The sequence below is a fragment of the Pongo pygmaeus genome, chromosome 1 (genome assembly GCF_028885625.2).
Source record: "Pongo pygmaeus isolate AG05252 chromosome 1, NHGRI_mPonPyg2-v2.0_pri, whole genome shotgun sequence".
In the NCBI taxonomy this organism is placed as follows: domain Eukaryota; kingdom Metazoa; phylum Chordata; class Mammalia; order Primates; family Hominidae; genus Pongo; species Pongo pygmaeus.
Window position 1 is genome coordinate 42,275,598 of NC_072373.2, and position 19,992 is coordinate 42,295,589.

General features: G+C 37.3%; 1 protein-coding gene across 1 annotated transcript in view; it reads right to left on the reverse strand.

Moving 5' to 3' along the window:
• Positions 1-19,992, reverse strand: part of LOC129030072 (zona pellucida sperm-binding protein 3 receptor-like) — a 38,520-nt gene extending 18,528 nt beyond the window's left edge. The window contains exons 1-2 of the mRNA XM_054474964.1: positions 19,887-19,992; positions 171-352 (exon numbers count right to left, since the gene is read on the reverse strand). Of these exons, the coding sequence (XP_054330939.1) occupies positions 171-352; positions 19,887-19,945 (241 nt within the window). The 5' untranslated portion in view covers positions 19,946-19,992. The remainder of the gene's footprint in view (positions 1-170; positions 353-19,886) is intronic.

A 19,992-nucleotide genomic window follows, 5' to 3' on the forward strand; every position in this document is an offset into this window, starting at 1 on the left:
GAGGTTCTATAAAACAAGACTTTCTTTTTTTAGTTTATAGCATGTTTCCCAAATTCCAGGTGGTCAAATATATCCCATAATGTTAAAGATCTCTTAGACACCTCTTACAATAGGGTGTATGATGAACTCAGTTGCATGCTGGTCACCTGGCCTGTCTCCCCACTACTTACCAAGGACAGTAGCCAACAAAACAGTGACCAGCATCATTTGGAACAGAGTTGAATTGGAGACTTTCCACAGCCTAGAGACGAGTGAAGCTGCCATTTCTCCTTTTCTATCGAGGGTGGAGCCCTCAAGGAGTGCAAGTGGAGCTCTCTGGGAGTGCATGATCTGATGCCTCTTCAGTGTTTTCCTGCTGAAAGAACTCAACTTAATAAACAGTCATTGAATTCTTACCTTTCATAAAGTACTACGAAGAATACAATGGGAACTGTTTTCAAGGAGATTATAATCCAATGTAGAAGGAAAGGCATTAAATGTTTGTAATAAAAGATAGCTTGTATTTTCTGTGACAGGAGCATATTCAGGAGACCAGTAAATTCCAGAGATCTGGGGTGGACTGTACAGAGGTAGTAGATATTGCTGTGAAATTTGGAGTGTTAAATGTGGGATATTTTATGGCAATAGTAAAAATTGAGTAAAGGCACAGCAGTGAGAAGGTAAAGGTTATTTCTTGAAAATAGTAATTAGTACTTCAGATTGATTAGAAGATAAGGAATTCCTGATAGAAGATGATAGTTAAAGATAGAGAGGCAGGTTAGAACTGGGTTTCATCAGGTTTTCAATACCAAGTTTGGGAGCTTGAAACTAGGGAATATACATATACTTTTTTTAAGTGACATGATTACTGTGTTTTTGAAAGACTATTATGGCAGATGTATACAAGGTAGATTGAAAGAGGCAGAGGGAAGAGACAGGGAGATTGATTAAGAAGACTATAGCAATTGGCCAAGTGAACCAAGGAAATTATCTGAACAAGGAAATGGCAGAAGAGTTATAGAAGAAAGAGCAAGCTTAAGAAAAGCAAGAAAATGACAAGACAGAGGAAAAGAGTTGGAGATGTCTCTATCTATGAATCATATATCTATCTATATCTATCCATCCATCTATATGATTTTCTTATGGCAACTGTCAACAAAAGCAAAAATCCATTGGGTCATTCAGAATTTTTTAAGTATGGTTTTTACCAACAATCACCAACAATAAGTAGTATTACTGTTATGTTTCTTGGTTCCAGTCATTCATTCATTAATCAGAGACTTCTTCAAAGCAAGATCTCTATAAAGTCATTCTTACCCCTGAATGAGAAAAACCCTCACATATCCTAAGTTCACTTCAGAAACAAGTTACTTAAGAAGTATGACCCAAAGTGATATATAAAATTAACTTTCAGTGAAATATAGGATTTCACCTTTTGTTCTGAAACCTTAGGTAGGTTGAGATGGTTTCATATTGCCATCTGTCCTTAATTATATGAATTGCCAACTCATCTCCATTTAAGTCAATAGGCCAACGTTGTGGGGCATTTCCCCTATATTTTCTTCTAGTAGTTTTGTAGTTTGGGGTTTTATTTTTATTTTTTATTTTTTTTCAGTAAATTCTTTTTTTTTCACTTTTCATGTTTTATTTTATTTATTTTTATTACTATTATTATTATTATACTTTAGGTTTTATGGTACATGTGCGCAATGTGCAGGTAAGTTACATAAGTATACATGTGCCATGCTGGTGTGCTGCACCCACTAACTCGTCACCTAGCATTAGGTATATCTCCCAATGCTATCCCTCCCCTCTCCCCCCACCCCACAACAGTCCCCGAAGTGTGATGTTCCCCTTCCTGTGTCCATGTGTTCTCATTGTTCAATTCCCACCTATGAGTGAGAATATGCGGTGTTTGGTTTTTTGTTCTTGCGATAGTTTACTGAGAATGATGATTTCCAATTTCATCCATGTCCCTACAAAGGACATGAACTCATCATTTTTTATGGCTGCATAGTATTCCATGGTGTATATGTGCCACATTTTCTTAATCCAGTCTATCATTGTTGGACATTTGGTTTGGTTCCAAGTGTTTGCTATTGTGAATAATGCCGCAATAAACATACATGTGCATGTGTCTTTATAGCAGCATGATTTATAGTCCTTTGGGTATATACCCAGTAATGGGATGGCTGGGTCGAATGGAATTTCTAGTTCTAGATCCCTGAGGAATCGCCACACTGACTTCCACAAGGGTTGAACTAGTTTACAGTCCCACCAACAGTGTAAAAGTGTTCCTATTTCTCCACATCCTCTCCAGCACCTGTTGTTTCCTGACTTTTTAATGATTGCCATTCTAACTGGTGTGAGATGGTATCTCATTGTGGTTTTGATTTGCATTTCTCTGATGGCCAGTGATGGTGAGCATTTTTTCATGTTTTTTGGCTGCATAAATGTCTTCTTTTGAGAAGTGTCTGTTCATGTCCTTTGCCCAATTTTTGATGGGGTTGTTTGTTTTTTTCTTGTAAATTTGTTGGAGTTCATTGTAGATTCTGGATATTAGCCCTTTGTCAGATGAGTAGGTTGTGAAAAGTTTCTCCCATTTTGTAGGTTGCCTGTTCACTCTGATGGTAGTTTCCTTTGCTGTGCAGAAGCTCTTTAGTTTAATTAGATCCCATTTGTCAATTTTGGCTTTTGTTGCCATTGCTTTTGGTGTTTTAGACATGAAGTCCTTGCCCATTCCTATGTCCTGAATGGTAATGCCTAGGTTTTCTTCTAGGGTTTTTATGGTTTTAGGCCTAACATTTAAGTCTTTAATCCATCTTGAATTGATTTTTGTATAAGGTGTAAGGAAGGAATCCAGTTTCAGCTTTCTCCATATGGCTAGCCAGTTTTCCCAGCACCATTTATTAAATAGGGAATCCTTTCCCCATTTCTTGTTTTTGTCAGGTTTGTCAAAGATCAGATAGTTGTAGATATGTGGCATTATTTCTGAGGGCTCTGTTCTGTTCCATTGATCTATATCTCTGTTTTGGTACCAGTACCATGCTGTTTTGGTTACTGTAGCCTGTAGTATAGTTTGAAGTCAGGTAGTGTGAAGCCTCCAGCTTTGTTCTTTTGGCTTAGGATTGACTTGGCGATGCGGGCTCTTTTTTGGTCTGTAATCCATTTTGAGTTGATTTTGTATATCGTGAGAGGTAGGGATCTAGTCTCATTCTTCTGTATGTGAATATCCAATTTTCCCAGCACCATTTATTGAAGACTGTCTTTTCTCCAGTATGTGTTCTCACCTGTGTCAAAAATCAGTTGGCTTTTGGTGAGTAAGTTTATTTCTGGGCTTTCTCTTCTGTTCCATTGGTCCATTTGTATATGAAGCTTTTCCCCATTCAGTATGATGTTAGCTAGGAGTTTTTTATATATGGCCTTTATTGTATTAAGGTGCATACCTTCTATACTAATTTGTTGAGAGTTTTTGTCATGAAGGAATGTGAAATTTGTCACATTCTTTTTCTGCACCTATTGAAATGATTATATCATGTTGGTCTTTCTTTCTTTCTGTTAATGTAGTGTGTCACATTTATTGATCTGAGTATGATAAACCATCCGTGGATCCCTGGGATGAATTCCACTTCATCATAATGAATAATCTTTTTAATGTGCTCTTGGATTTGGTTTGCTGGTATCTTGTTAGGAATCTTTGCATCGATGCTTATCAGGGATATCAGCCTATAGTTTTCTTTTCTCGTTGTGTTCTTGTCCAGTTTTAGAATCAAAGTAATGCTAGCCTTGCAAAATGAGTTTGTAAGTATTCCCTCCTCTTCAATCTTTCTGGAATAGGTTGAGAGGAATTGGTATTAGTTCTTTTTTAAGTGTTTGGTAGAATTCAGCAACAAAGACATAAGGTCCTAGGCTTTTATTTGATGGAAAACTTTTTATTACTGATTCAATTTTCTCTTCAATTCAACTTTAATTGTTCTGTTCAGGTGTTCTATTTCTTCATAACTTGATTTTGGTAGGTTGTATGCATCCAGGAATTTATCCATGTCTTCTATCTTATAAAATTTGTTGGCATACAGTTGTTTATAATAATATCTTATAATACTTTCTATTTCTGTGGTATTAATAGTAATGTCTCCTTTTTAATCTGTTTTATTTATTTCAGCATTCTCTCTTTTATGGTTAGTCCAGCTAAATGTTTGTCATTTTTGTTTATATTTTCAAAATCCCAACTTCATTTTATTGCTCTTTTTAATTTTTTAATTTTTTTTTTTTTTAAGACAGAGTCTCGCTCTGTTGCCCAGGCTGGAGTTTAGTGGCACAATCTCGGCTCACTGCAAGCTCTGCCTCCTGGGTTCACACCATTCTCCTGCCTCAGCCTCCTGAGTAACTGGGACTACAGGCGCCCGCCACCATGCCCGGCTAATTTTTTGTATTTTTAGTAGAGATGGGGTTTCACCGTGTTAGCCAGAATGGTCTCGATCTCTTGACCTCGTGATCCACCCGCCTCGGCCTCCCAAAGTGCTGGGATCACAGGCGTGAGTCACCGTGCCTGGCCTCTTTTTAATTTTTTTCATGTCTTTTTCATTTATTTCTGCTCTGAGCTTTATTATTTTCTTCCTTATACCAATTTTAGGTTTAGTTAGTTCTTGTTTGTCTATTTCCTTGGGGTGTTTATTAGAAATCTCTCTTCTTTTTTATGTAGGTGTTTATTACTATAAACTTCCCAATTAGAACTAGTTTTGCTGTGTCCTATAGATTTGGGTATAATGTGTTTTCATTCCCGTTTGTCTCAAAAAATCGTTTAGTTTTCCTTTTAATTTCTTTTTGACCAATTGGTTGTTTAGGGACATGTCATTTAACTTTCATGTATCTGTAAAGTTTCCAAAGTTTTTCTTGTTGTTAATTTCAAGTTTCACATTATTGTGATCAGAAAACCTATTTGATATGATCTCTTCCTTCCTAAATTTTTCAAGACTTGTTCTGTGGCCTAATATCTGATCTATCCTAGAGAATGTTCCATGTGCAGTTGAGAATGTGTATTCTGTAGCTGTTGTGTGGAATATTCTGTAAAGGTCAGTTAGATCCATTTGGTCTATGGTGCACTTTAAGTCTGACGTTTCTGGGTTGATTTTTTTTTTTTTTCTAAATAATGTGTCCATTGCTGAAAGAGATGTTGATGTTCCCTAGTATTATTGTATTGCAGTCCATCTCTCTTTAGGTCTAACGATATTTGCTTTATATATATGGGTGCTCTAGGATTGGGTGCATATGTATTTATAATTGTTATTTACTCTTGTTGAATTGATCTTTTTATCTTTATATAATGACCTTTTTACAGTTTTTTTTAACTTCAAGTCTATTGTATATAAGTATGGCTACTCCTGTTTGCTTTAGGTTTTTGTTTGCTTGGAATATCTTTTTCCATCCCTTCAATTTGAGTCTATATTTGACTTTAACCATGAAATGAGTCTCTTATAGGTAGCACATCATTAGATCTTGTAGTTTTATTCATTTAGCCACTATGTATCTTTCAATATAAAAAATTAACTTATTTACATTCAAGGTTACTGTTGATAGGTAAGGACTGACTCTTGCCATTTTATTAATTGCTTTGGTTGTTATATAGATTCTGTTTCTTTCTTCATTTTTTGTTGCTTCCTCTCTTGTTGGTGGTTTTCTGTGATGTTTAACTTGTTCCATTTCTCTTTCTTATCTGTGTGTCTGCTGTAATTTCTTTCCTTGTAGTTAACCATGCAACAAACATAAACAGTCCCATAGTTATATTGACCATTTTTAGCTGATATCAACTTAACTTTGGTTGCATAAAAATACTCTAGACTTTTTCTGCCTTTCTCGCAATTTATATTTTTCTTGCCCTAATTTACTTCTTTATCTATTCTGTGTTCCTTAGCCACTAATTGTAGCTGTTGTTGTTTTGACTGTTTTGACTTTAAACATTTATACTATAGGATTGAGAGATTTACATAGCACCATAACATCACTGGAGTATTCTAAGTGTGATTTGTAAATTTACCTTACTAGTGAGTTTAGTACTTTCATGAAAACACACGTAGGCTTTCTTCATTCTTTTTTACTATTATTCATTTATTTTTCCCCTTGACTGGATTATTTCAAAAGATCTAAATTGTATTTTACTGATCGTATAACTTTTAAGCAGCATAGCCAGGATATAAACCTAGATTTTGGAAATTTGTCTATGAAAGTTGAATATGTACATTACACAACAAGCGTGTACACCAAAAGACATGTATAGGAATATTCATAGTTATGTAATAGCCAAAGAACTAAAACTATCTAAATTGTATCCTTAATAAAGTGGATAAATAAATTATAGTACAGTCACAGAATGGTATAATATATAGCAATAAAAATGAATAAATAACAACTAGACACAACATAAATAAATCTCACAAATGTAAGCAAAAGAAATCAGTCAAAATATAATACATACTGCATGATCTCATATATAAAAAGAAGTAACAAACACTCAGCTAGATTATTTAGGGATGCATACTTATTTTATAAAACTATAAATAACAGAAAAAAGGTGATTGCTACAAATCAAGAGAATGATGGCATTTGAAAAGGAGGAATAGGGCAAGATGAGGTGAGGCATGAGGAAACAGGTTCTGTAAGAAGTGATGACAGACTGAGAGGACTGGCATGTTAAGTAAAATCTTTCTGGAATAAATTAGGGATGTATCTTGGAGGAGGATAGAAACTGAGTAGCTGGATAAAATAGGAAATACTGTACAGTATTGGACCATAGTTTTCTACATGCTGGATCATAACATGTCTATTCATACTGTTTTAGTGTTCAAACACTGTTGAAAGATTTGGATTCAGAAGTGGGACTTGGTTAAAACTAAGCACACACCTATATCAGACCCTCTCACAGTTTTGCAATTGAGAAGTGAAGGTAGTTATACGTTTGCTGATAAAATTTTTCAGTATTTTCTTTTTAACTAAAAAACAAACTTGGGAAGTAGGGGTAAGAATCCCCAGTCTGCTTTAATTCTCATTATGTCCCTGTTCTATCTTCTGGTACTTCCTCCTCATAGAACTAACTCTGGACAATCCTTGAGGATTTCCTTTTAACTATTGATTTTTTGTTTTAAATAAGTCCATTGGGAGCACTAAATGTCCATAGAGAGTCATATACTTTTTGGTTGCAATGTTTTTTGTTTTTGTTTTTGTTTTTGTTTTTGTTTTTGTTTTTGGAGATGGAGTCTGGCTCTATCACCCAGGCTGGAGTGCAGTGGCGATCTCAGCTCACTGCAACCTCCACCTCCCGGGTTCAAGTGATTCTCCTGTCTCAGCCTCCCGAGTAGCTGGGACTACAGGTGCACGCCACCACGCCCAGCTAATTTTTTGTATTTTAGTAGAGACAGGATTTCTCTGTGTTGCCCGGGATAGTCTCGAACTCCTGAGCTCAGGCAATCCACCCACTTCAGCCTCCCAATAGGCATAATGTTTTTAAGCATTAGAGTGAGGGTGGAAATAATTAAATGGAAAAATATTTAATTTGAATACAATTTTTTAAATCTCCAATATATCAAACACTATTAAGTAAATGAAATAATAATAAAATTTTAAGGCCAGGTACAGTGGCTCATGGCTGTAATCTCAACACTTTGGGAAGCCCAAGAGGGTGAATCCTGTAAGCCCAGGAGTTCGAGACCAGTCTGGGCCACATAGGGAGATCCTGACCCTGTCTCTACAAAAGTAAAAATAAAAAATATCAGCTGGGCATGTTTGTGCATGCCTGTGGTCTCAACTACTCAGAAGGCTGAGATAGGAAGATCATTTGGGCCCAGGAGGTCGTGGCTGCAGTGAGCCATGATAACACCACCACACTCCAGCCTGGATGGCAGAGCGAGACCCTGTCTCAAAAAAAAAAAAATTAAATTAAATAATTAAAGCAGATATAACGATTAAAATTTCATGTCTTAAATATAAAAGCCTTCTTTACAAATCACTCAAAAATAAAATTTTCAAACACATGAGGAAAGAACACAAACAAGCAAATCAAAACAGAAGAAATACAAATGTGCATGCAGAGTGGTTTATTGAGGCGTTCTTACAGGAACATCGTCTGTAAAGGAAGAATGAGAAAGAAGAGAGAAAAGCAAAACTTTGAAGCAGTTGCATCAGAGACTTCAGAGCATCCTCTAAAGTTGGGCTGGCCCTTCAAAGGTGTCCAGGATTAAGTAAAGCTGGGCTTTTGTACCACTGCATCGACCAATCAATAAATGTGGGTGTCCCAGAGAAAGACTGCCACCTTGAGTGAGGCAGCTGCCCCAAAATATCTGTGTTTGCTAAAATGCAGATTCCCAATCCCCTAATCAAATAGATCTAATGAGGCTTCAATGCCTGAATTATTTTTAAAATGCCTCAAGTTATTCTCATGTTCAGCAAATGCAGGAATCACTAGTCTAACAGAGACGAAATCCATTCATTTTTCTATGTATTCCAGGGTCTATCTTTGATTCAAAACAAAGCTTTAGTAGCGGTACCTGGATATCAGTAGCTTGCTTAACTTCTTGTAAAAGCATCAGTCTTAATTTATGTTTTAATAGATCAACTCAGTTCTTATTAAAGGCTGGTATATTTGGCTATTTGAAAAACAACTTTGCTATTGTCCATGTTACTGGCATTGTCCTAATTATGTTATTCACTGTTTCTTATTAAATGGCCCATGGGATAAATTTTAATTTTCTATTTTAAGTTTTTCTATTTTAATTAGTGAAAATAAGTTCCTCTTTCAGAACTGTTTCTTTTTATCAAGTAGTAGGAAATATATAATCATTTTTCCTTGACTGAAAATAAACTCAACAAAATTGCTTATAAGTCTAAATTTTAGTGAATTTGCTGCTACTCTTCCTGTACTTCCTCTTCCATAAGTCTCGCTCTAAGCAATCCTTGAGTAGTTTGACTTTGCATTTTTATTTTAGCATCTTTAAGTTATACGTGCCGTGCCACTTATCAGTATATTTCCTCTCAGATCCAAACTAACCATTTATTACAGCTCTGTGATAATGAATGAAATTCCCTTAAGTATTAATCCTTTACAATGAGAATGATGTTTAATATTCTCATTAGAGGATGCTTGAGGGACATTGCAGGAAGCAAAGATTCTCAATCGCCAATTGAGAGCAGCTGTTTCCTGCTGCTACATGATGGGTTAGTAAGATACAAGGGGGTGGTCTGCCCCAGGCCCTCTTCCCAGAATGCACTATCCCCTGGCAATCTTGCAGTCGTGGACCAGGCTGGCTATCACCTCCCCGTGGTTCTTCTGACGGATACTTCTCCAAGACTCTTGCCACAACAGCACCCCTACTCCCTCTTCATGCCCTCACACCTGGCCACCTACTTGCCTGTGTGCTTTCTCTGCCTTGAAGGCTTGTTACTGGGGTCACTTTTCTGCACACCTGCCCATCTGGCCACTATCTGTGGTTCCCCTCACAGATAGCTCATGTTCCAGTGACCCCCAACCCTATCTGCAGGCCTATGCATGTAGCCACCAGCTGGAGCTCACCTATATTCTGCCTCTATTCTGGATATTTGGTTTCTACTAGCCCAATGACCACAGACCAGCTCTTCTCCAGGCAACTAGTGAACTTCTCTGGCATCCAGTGGATTGCTACTATACCTTTTTTAATGAAGTCTAAACCCCAGCCTTGGGAAGGGGCACCTCATTGCAGTTTGTCTCCCTTGAGTACCCTGTCTCAGCCCTAGAATACCATACAGAGTTTTCTTAAATTTTATACTTACTTTTTTTATCAGAGTTTAGTAATTCTGTATATTAAATTTCCTCTATTTAAATCATTCTATGGTTTCTATCTCCTGATTGGACCCAGGCTGACACATAGACATTTTGGGATAATCTAAAACTTGTAATAAGCTTCTATTTGGTATTGAGATAGATGGCATATAAAGTTTCTGAGGGAAAATAATTTTATGGAAATAATTATTAATTACATAATCTATTCAGTGTATTTACATTTTGAATAAAGAGTATTATTTTTTAAATAAAGGAGAATTCACTACATCCCTAAATATGCAAACAGACTCGGTATCAAAAGGTCACTTATTGGTTAAAATTGGCAGAAACAGGGGAGGAGCCAAGATGGCCGAATAGGAACACCTCCGGTCTACAGCTCCCAGCGTGAGTGACACAGAAGACGGGTGATTTCTGCATTTCCATCTGAGCTTTGAGGAGAGCAGTGGTTCTCCCAGCACGCAGCTGGAGATCTGAGAACGGGCAGACTGCCTCCTCAAGTGGGTCCCTGACCCCTGAGCCCCGAGCAGCCTAACCGGGAGGCACCCCCCAGCAGGGGCAGACTGACACCTCACATGGCCGGCCGGGTACTCCAACAGACCTGCAGCTGAGGGTCCTGTCTGTTAGAAGGAAAACAAACAGAAAGGACATCCACTCCAAAAACCCATCTGTACATCACCATCATCAAAGACCAAAAGTAGATAAAACCACAAAGATGGGGAAAAAACAGAGCAGAAAAACTGGAAACTCTAAAAAGCAGAGTGCCTCTCCTCCTCCAAAGGAATGCAGTTCCTCACCAGCAATGGAACAAAGCTGGATGGAGAATGACTTTGACGAGCTGAGAGAAGAAGGCTTCAGACAATCAAATTACTCCAAGCTACAGGAGGATATTCAAACCAAAGGCAAAGAAGTTGAAAACTTTGAAAAAAATTTAGAAGAATGTATAACTAGAATAACCAATACAGAGAAGTGCTTAAAGGAGCTGATGGAGCTGAAAACCAAGGCTCGAGAACTATGTGAAGAATGCAGAAGCCTCAGGAGCCGATGCGATCAAATGGAAGAAAGGGTATCAGCCCTGGAAGATGAAATGAATGAAATGAAGTGAGAAGGGAAGTTTAGAGAAAAAAGAATAAAAAGAAACGAGCAAAGCCTCCAAGAAATGTGAGACTATGTGAAAAGACCAAATCTACGTCTGATTGGTGTACCTGAAAGTGACGGGGAGAATGGAAACAAGTTGGAAAACACTCTGCAGGATATTATCCAGGAGAACTTCCCCAATCTAGCAAGGCATGCCAACATTCATATTCAGGAAATACAGAGAATGCCACAAAGATACTCCTCAAGAAGAGCAACTCCAAGACACATAATTGTAGGATTTACCAAAGTTGAAATGAAGGAAAAAATGTTAAGGGCAGCCAGAGAGAAAGGTCGGGTTACCCTCAAAGGGAAGCCCATCAGACTAACAGCGGATCTCTCAGCAGAAACCCTACAAGCCAGAAGAGAGTGGGGGCCAATATTCAACATTCTTAAAGAAAAGAATTTTCAACCCAGAATTTCATATCCAGCCAAACTAAGCTTCATAAGTGAAGGAGAAATAAAATCCTTTATAGACAAGCAAATGCTGAGAGATTTTGTCACCACCAGGCCTGCCCTAAAAGAGCTCCTGAAGGAAGCCCTAAACATGGAAAGGCACAACCGGTACCAGCCGCTGCAAAATCATGCCAAAATGTAAAGACCATCGAGACTAGGAAGAGACTGCATCAACTAACGAGCAAAATAACCAGCTAACATCATAATGACAGGATCAAATTCACACATAACAATATTAACTTTAAATGTAAATGGACTAAATGCTCCAATTAAAAGACACAGACTGGCAAATTGGATAAAGAGTCAAGACCCATCACTGTGCTGTATTCAGGAAACCCATCTCACGTGCAGAGACACACATAGGCTCAAAATAAAAGGATGGAAGAAGATCTACCAAGCAAATGGAAAACAAAAAAAGGCAGGGGTTGCAATCCTAGTCTCTGATGAAACAGACTTTAGACCAACAAAGATCAAAAGAGACAAAGAAGGCCATTACATAATGGTAAAGGGATCAATTCAACAAGAAGAGCTAACTATCCTAAATATATATGCACCCAATACAGGAGCACCCAGATTCATAGAGCAAGTCCTGAGTGACCTACAAAGAGACTTAGACTCCCACACATTAATAATGGGAGACTTTAACACCCCACTGTCAACATTAGACAGATCAATCAGACAGAAAGTCAACAAGGATACCCAGGAATTGAACTCAGCTCTGCACCAAGCGGACCTAATAGACATCTACAGAACTCTCCACCCCAAATCAACAGAATATACATTTCTTTCAGCACCACACCACACCTATTCCAAAATTGACCACGTACTTGGAAGTAAAGCTCTCCTCAGTAATTGTAAAAGAACAGAAATTATAACAAAACTATCTCTCAGATCACAGTGCAATCAAGCTAGAACTCAGGATTAAGAATCTCACTCAAAACCGCTCAACTACATGGAAACTGAACAACCTGCTCCTGAATGCCTACTGGGTACATAACAAAATGAAGGCAGAAATAAAGATGTTCTTTGAAACCAACGAGAACCAAGACACAACATACCAGAATCTCTGGGATGCATTCAAAGCAATGTGTAGAGGGAAATTTATAGCACTAAATGCCCATAAGAGAAAGCAGGAAAGATCCAGAATTGACACCCTAACATCACAATTAAAAGAACTAGAAAAGCAAGAGCAAACACATTCAAAAGCTAGCAGAAGGCAAGAAATAACTAAAATCAGAGCAGAACTGAAGGAAATAGAGACACAAAAAACCCTTCAAAAAATTAATGAATCCAGGATCTGGTTTTTTGAAAGGATCAACAAAATTGATAGACCGCTAGCAAGATTAATAAAGAAAAAAAGAGAGAAGAATCAAATAGATGCAATAAAAAATGATAAAGGGGATATCACCACCGTTCCCACAGAAATGCAAACTACCATCAGAGAATACTACAAACACCTCTACGCAAATAAACTAGAAAATCTAGAAGAAATGGATAAATTCCTCAACACATACACCCTCCCAAGACTAAACCAGGAAGAAGTTGAATCTCTGAATAGACCAATAACAGGAGCTGAAATTGTGGCAATAATCAATAGCTTACCAACCAAAAAAAGTCCAGGACCAGATGGGTTCACAGCCGAATTCTACCAGAGGTACAAGGAGAAACTGGTACCATTCCTTCTGAAACTATTCCAATCAATAGAAAAAGAGGAAATCCTCCCTAACTCATTTTATGAGGCCAGCATCATCCTGATACCAAAGCCAAGGCAGAGACACAACCAAAAAAGAGAATTTTAGACCAATATCCTTGATGAACATTGATGCAAAAATCCTCAATAAAATACTGGCAAACCAAATCCAGCAGCACATCAAAAAGCTTATCCACCATGATCAAGTGGGCTTCATCCCTGGGATGCAAGGCTGGTTCAATATACGCAAATCAATAAATGTAATCCAGCATATAAACAGAACCAAAGACAAAAACCACATGATTATCTCAATAGATGCAGAAAAGTCCTTTGACAAAATTCAACAACCCTTCATGCTAAAAACTCTCAATAAATTAGGTATTGATGGGACGTATCTCAAAATACTAAGAGCTATCTATGACAAACCCACAGCCAATATCATACTGAATGGGCAAAAACTGGAAGCATTCCCTTTGAAAACTGGCACAAGACAGGGATGCCCTCTCTCACCACTCCTATTCAACATAGTGTTGGAAGTTCTGGCCAGGGCAATTAGGCAGGAGAAGGAAATAAAGGGTATTCAATTAGGAAAAGAGGAAGTCAAATTGTCCCTGTTTGCAGACGACATGATTGTATATCTAGAAAACCCCATTGTCTCAGCCCAAAATCTCCTTAAGCTGATAAGCAACTTCAGCAAAGTCTCAGGATGCAAAATCAATGTACAAAAATCACAAGCATTCTTATACACCAATAACAGACAAACAGAGAGCCAAATCATGAGTGAACTCCCATTCACAATTGCTTCAAAGAGAATAAAATACCTAGGAATCCAACTTACAAGGGATGTGAAGGACCTCTTCAAGGAGAACTACAAACCACTGCTCAATGAAATAAAAGAGGATACAAACAAATGGAAGAACTTTCCATGCTCATGGGTAGGAAGAATCAATATCATGAAAATGGCCATACTGCCCAAGGTAATTTACAGATTCAATGCCATCCCCATCAAGCTACCAATGACTTTCTTCACAGAATTGGAAAAAACTACTTTAAAGTTCATATGGAACCAAAAAAGAGCCCGCATCGCCAAGTCAATCCTAAGCCAAAAGAACAAAGCTGGAGGCATCACGCTACCTGACTTCAAAGTATACTACAAGGCTACAGTAACCAAAACAGCATGGTACTGGTACCAAAACAGAGATATAGATCAATGGAACAGAACAGAGCCCTCAGAAATAACGCCGCATATCTACAACTATCTGATCTTTGACAAACCTGAGAAAAACAAGCAATGGGGAAAGGATTCCCTATTTAATAAATGGTGCTGGGAAAACTGGCTAGCCATATGGAGAAAGCTGAAACTGGATCCTTTCCTTACACCTTATACAAAAATCAATTCAAGATGGATTAAAGACTTAAACGTTAGACCTAAAACCATACAAACCCTAGAAGAAAACCTAGGCATTACCATTCAGGACATAGGCATGGGCAAGGACTTCATGTCTAAAACACCAAAAGCAATGGCAACAAAAGCCAAAATTGACAAATGGGATCTAATTAAACTAAAGAGCTTCTGCACGGCAAAGGAAACTACCATCAGAGTGAACAGGCAACCTACAAAATGGGAGAAAATTTTCGCAACCTACTCATCTGACAAAGGGCTAATATTCAGAATCTACAATGAACTCCAACAAATTTACAAGAAAAAAGCAAACAACCCCATCAAAAAGTGGGCGAAGGACATGAACAGACACTTCTCAAAAGAAGACATTTATGCAGCCAAAAGACACATGAAAAAATGCTCATCATCACTGGCCATCAGAGAAATGCAAATCAAAACTACAATGAGATACCATCTCACACCAGTTAGAATGGCAATCATTAAAAAGTCAGGGAACAACAGGTGCTGGAGAGGATGTGGAGAAATAGGAACACTTTTACACTGTTGGTGGGACTGTAAACTAGTTCAACCCTTGTGGAAGTCAGTGTGGCGATTCCTCAGGGATCTAGAACTAGAAATTCCATTCGACCCAGCCATCCCATTACTGGGTATATACCCAAAGGACTATAAATCATGCTGCTATAAAGACACATGCACACGTATGTTTATTGCGGCATTATTCACAATAGCAAAGACTTGGAACCAAACCAAATGTCCAACAATGATAGACTGGATTAAGAAAATGTGGCACATATACACCATGGAATACTATGCAGCCATAAAAAATGATGAGTTCATGTCCTTCGTAGGGACATGGATGAAACTGGAAGTCATCATTCTCAGTAAACTATCGCAAGAACAAAAAACGAAACACCACATATTCTCACTCATAGGTGGGAATTGAACAATGAGAACACATGGACACAGGAAGGGGAACATCACACTTCGGGGACTGTTGTGGGGTGGGGGGAGAGGGGAGGGATAGCATTGGGAGATATACCTAATGCTAGATGATGAGTTAGTGGGTGCAGCACACCAGCATGGCACATGTATACATATGTAACTAACCTGCACATTGCGCACATGTTCCATAAAACCTAAAGTATAATAATAATAAAAAAAAAGAAAAAAAAACAGCAACTATATGCACGAGACTAAACAGATCTCATTCACACTGCCAGCCCAGAGAGGGGACTCTCTCTACCCTTTCAGGAGGATTTTGGGCAATAAAGCCAAAATCTGTACTTAAAATAGGTGTGTCTCATAAGACAAATTTTTAACTCATTTATTAAAGGTCCTAGTGGACATTCCAAACTAATAACTTATACCTAGAGAGAGAAAATACAAATGCTTACTGTATAGTTATATAAAAATAGAAATCCATCAAGAGTCCAATCCTCAAGAAATCACACAATTTGTACCCAAAGGCTGTATATATATCAAGGAAGGATGACTTCCTTCCTTGATCTCAAAAAAAAAAAAAAAAAAAATGGCAGAAACAGCACTAGGAAGGGTAATTCCTAAATTCAGAGAAATATTAGAAAATAGCATCCCCCTTTTTTAGTGCCCATAAATATAAAATGATAACGGAATCAAAATAGTCTCTCTTTAGTTATAACTTTTTTAGGGCAGAGCCTCTAGCTTACCAATTGCTTTCTCCCCACAGTTATTAAACCTGGAATAGAAAGAATTCACTTCGTTTTAATTTATTTTCTTGTGATCAAAGAAGGATATTTGGCGGCAGGGATTTCATAGTTGACTTTTCTCAGGCTCAACTAAACTTTAGCACCAGATTCACATTCCAAATAACCTATACATTTTTTACTCCTGGTGTAATTATTCAGCACCACTGTGGGTGAACTTCTGAAGGAAATATATGAACTAGTTAGTCATAGTGTAAAGAAAAACATTTAACTTAAAGCAAGCAGACAAATGCAACTGCTGTCTTTTAGGGATAGGGGCAATCATTTCAGGAAAGAAAGTTCTCTCGATGTTGATAGTGCAAAAGTAATGTGGTGATGGAAATAGCCTGAGGAATAGAGGGAGAAACAGAATTTTAAAAAGTACAGAAGCAGTAATTGCCTCATCTTGCACAGGAGAAATTTAAGTTGTAAACTCAAGTTGTACACAGGCAAAAAAAAAAAAAAAAACAGAAGTTCCTTCTCTGGAGCAACTGGACAGCAACAAAGAAGACACCTACAAACATTAGTATTTGGATATTCATTGTCCTATACTTGTCATGAGATAGGACCACCAAAAACTCAATGGCTCAGAGCAGGTAGAACTTTATTTTTCTTTCAAATACAGTTTGGAGGCAAAAACCCATTCAGGATGGAAGGCAGTACTGCTCAACATGGTCAACTAGGGACTAGGGCCTTTTCTCCTTGTTGCTTTAATATCCCCTAGGATGCTGTCCTTCTCAAAAAGGCAGAAGCTGGCTCTCAGGCACCCTATCAGCATTTCATCCCTCAAGAGTATGGAAGAGGAAGAGGAGAGCAAGAAGCTTCCTTTTTAAGAAGGTGACAAGCGTGTTGCATTTATTGGGAGGTTGCTCCAAGGGAGGGACAACTTGAGCAACACTGTGCCCTGCTGAAATGGTAGAAGTGGTTCTATTACTTAAAGTGAAAATAGAGGTTAATACAGGGAAACAATTAACACTCTCTGTTATAGCCACAAGTTAATTTAAAATGCCTCACTGTCCCATCATGCTGCAAGTAAGCCTGCTGCCAGCAAAATTTATTCACATACACAGAACTTTAAATGAGATTATTTAGGCCTTACTCTTAAAGAACAACTGCTGACCAATGATCATTAGCAGAGGTTTGTAGGGAGCAAAATCATACTTCTCTATTGCAAAATAGCTCTATAGAGACAATAATGAATCTAGGTGGAAAGAACAGGATTACTGTTTTTTAAAAAACAGAAAACAATTTTTAAAAATTCTTTGGAAAATGTTAGAAAATGTTCTTAAAAGAAATTGAAAAATTCAGAAAAAAAAATGAAGTCAAGGAAATCTCCAAAAAAGTGTTTGGAGAATTGAAGGTAAGAATGAAGGCAGAAAACATAACTAAATCCAATAATTAACAAGGAGGTCCAATATCAAATGATTTTGGTTCCCATGAAAAAAGAAAACTGTGAAGAAATGTTACTGAAAACATTTTCTAAGAAAATTTCTCAGAATAAAAGAACATGAGTTTATAGAGTGAAAGAGCCCATCAAGAATTAGCATAATAAATAAAAATAAATCATACAGTAAAGTATACCAACGTGATATTTTAGAGCACCGTGAGTAAAGATTGTATCCTAAAAGCTTCCAGCGTTGAGGAAAAATCAGGTCAGAAATCAGGATGTCTTCTGACTTCTCAATAGCTGTATGGAATATATTAAAGCAGTAGATAAATTCTTTTAAAATGAGAGGAAAAATTACACTTTACCCACCCTACTACACCCAGCCAAACTATCAATCAAGTGTGAAAATAATGACAGTTTCAAGAATATAGGAGTTCACTCAATAGCTTACTTCGTATACATCATTTCTTAGGCAGTTCCTGGAGGATGTGCTCCAATAAAATGAGGAAATAAGAAAGAGAACATGAGTCAACAAAGTAAAGACAGGGCAGGAAGGCGAGTCTACAGATTTGAGAACATCCATTGCTTGTTGTAGTGTGTAGCAGGCCCTGTCAATGTCCTGTCAGTATCACCAGCGCCCTGCCACTTTAGCACACTCTAAACAACTTCCAACTGCCTATATCTGTTTCCTTTTACCCAGGCTTTTTCCACAACCATCGAAGCCTACTCTGATTTGCAATTAGCAGGATAAACTGAAGATAACACCTTGCAGAAGCAGACCTCAATTAACAACTGATGGAAGTATGTATAAATATCCCAGCTCCCTACCCTTAGCTATGATTGCTCTGAGGTGCGAGTTCACCATCTTTACCAGTTTCCCTTGCAATGAGGCTGTGGTCATCCTAACTAGCTTGCTAACATATCCTTTTTGGTTGACTTTCCTTCCATATCTCACTGCCTTTCTCTCCTGGTGTTTCCTGCACCTCCTAAACAAATTACCTACAGTTTAATTCTTGTTTCAAGGTCTGCTTCTAGGACTTTGGGAGAAAGACACACAAGAATAAGAAAGGAATTGATAAAGCATATGATATCTCAACATTTGGAATAGATTTGGTAGACTGAAAAATCTCTTGGCGCATTTAGGAGGAAATGTAAATAGAAATACAGAAAACAAAACAAGCAAGCAAACATTACTGGAAAAGGACATTATAGACAACATATTAAAACAAAAGCAATGAAACATACTCACAAAACACTATTTGGTATACTGCATAGTCATAACATGTAAAAGTTATTATTGATGTAACCAAAATTATGCAATAATTATATTGAAACAAAAAGGAAAAGCAGGTGGTATATTAGAAGATGATTAAATATATGTCTGTAATCAATAGATAACAGCTAAAATGAATAATTTAAGAAAAATAGAAAAAACATTGCCTTAAAATATGAACACAAATATCAGGAAAAAAATGTTGCAAGATATGACAGTGGTTCTCTGGGAGTAGGGAAAGGGAACTGTGTGCACCAGATAATATGCTAATTTGTTAAACGTGAATGTATCTTAATTTTAAAGATAAATAAAGTTGATAGGTCAAGAAATAGATGCGTTTCTAACATGGTTTATAATTTATAGAATTATATACAGAGTTAAAATCTTAAATGAGAAATTTAAATTTAAAATGGAAAGAGAAAAATGGATAATATAATGGAGGTAAGCTCTCTATACCTACCTTTATTGTTTTAATATTTGTTAGAATATATATATATTTATTTTAAATAACTTTTAAAAGGGATTTAAATAAAAGGATAAATTAAAGAATGGAAGGATAATTTAAATCTATGTGAAAATAAGTCAACACTACTCCTTTATATTAGTAAAGAATGGTGAGAAAGGAAAAATAAAGGGCTAATATTTAAAAACCTCAACTATTTCTTCTGTACTCTTAAAGACTGAGACTTGGGGTGGATCTTTGTTTAAGCATGTTAATAACATGAAAATATAAGCATACATAATTACCCATTCTTATCCGCTCATAAAATGGTGTGGAAAGTGACTTTCTGGATAGTGGAAATTTTAATTTTATTTATGAAATTAGTTCATTTATGGTTGGTGGAATAGAAGATCCTCAGCACCACTCCTCCCCAGAAAAGTACAGCTAGTAACTATTCAAAGACAAGAACACCACCTTGAATTCACCAGAACCTGAGAGAGAAGAGGAGAAAGCCCCTACAACAAAACCACAACTGGTAACAGAAATGGCCATTTAAGACTGTGCCACTGTCTCCCCTAAGCTGGCATAACCGCCACTCACAGAGAACTTCCCTGGACCCACAGTTTCCAAGGTGGAAGGAGGGAACTGGAAGTGGACATTCTATCTCCCCACTGGTCTGGGAATTTTCATGGGAAGCCCAAGGCAG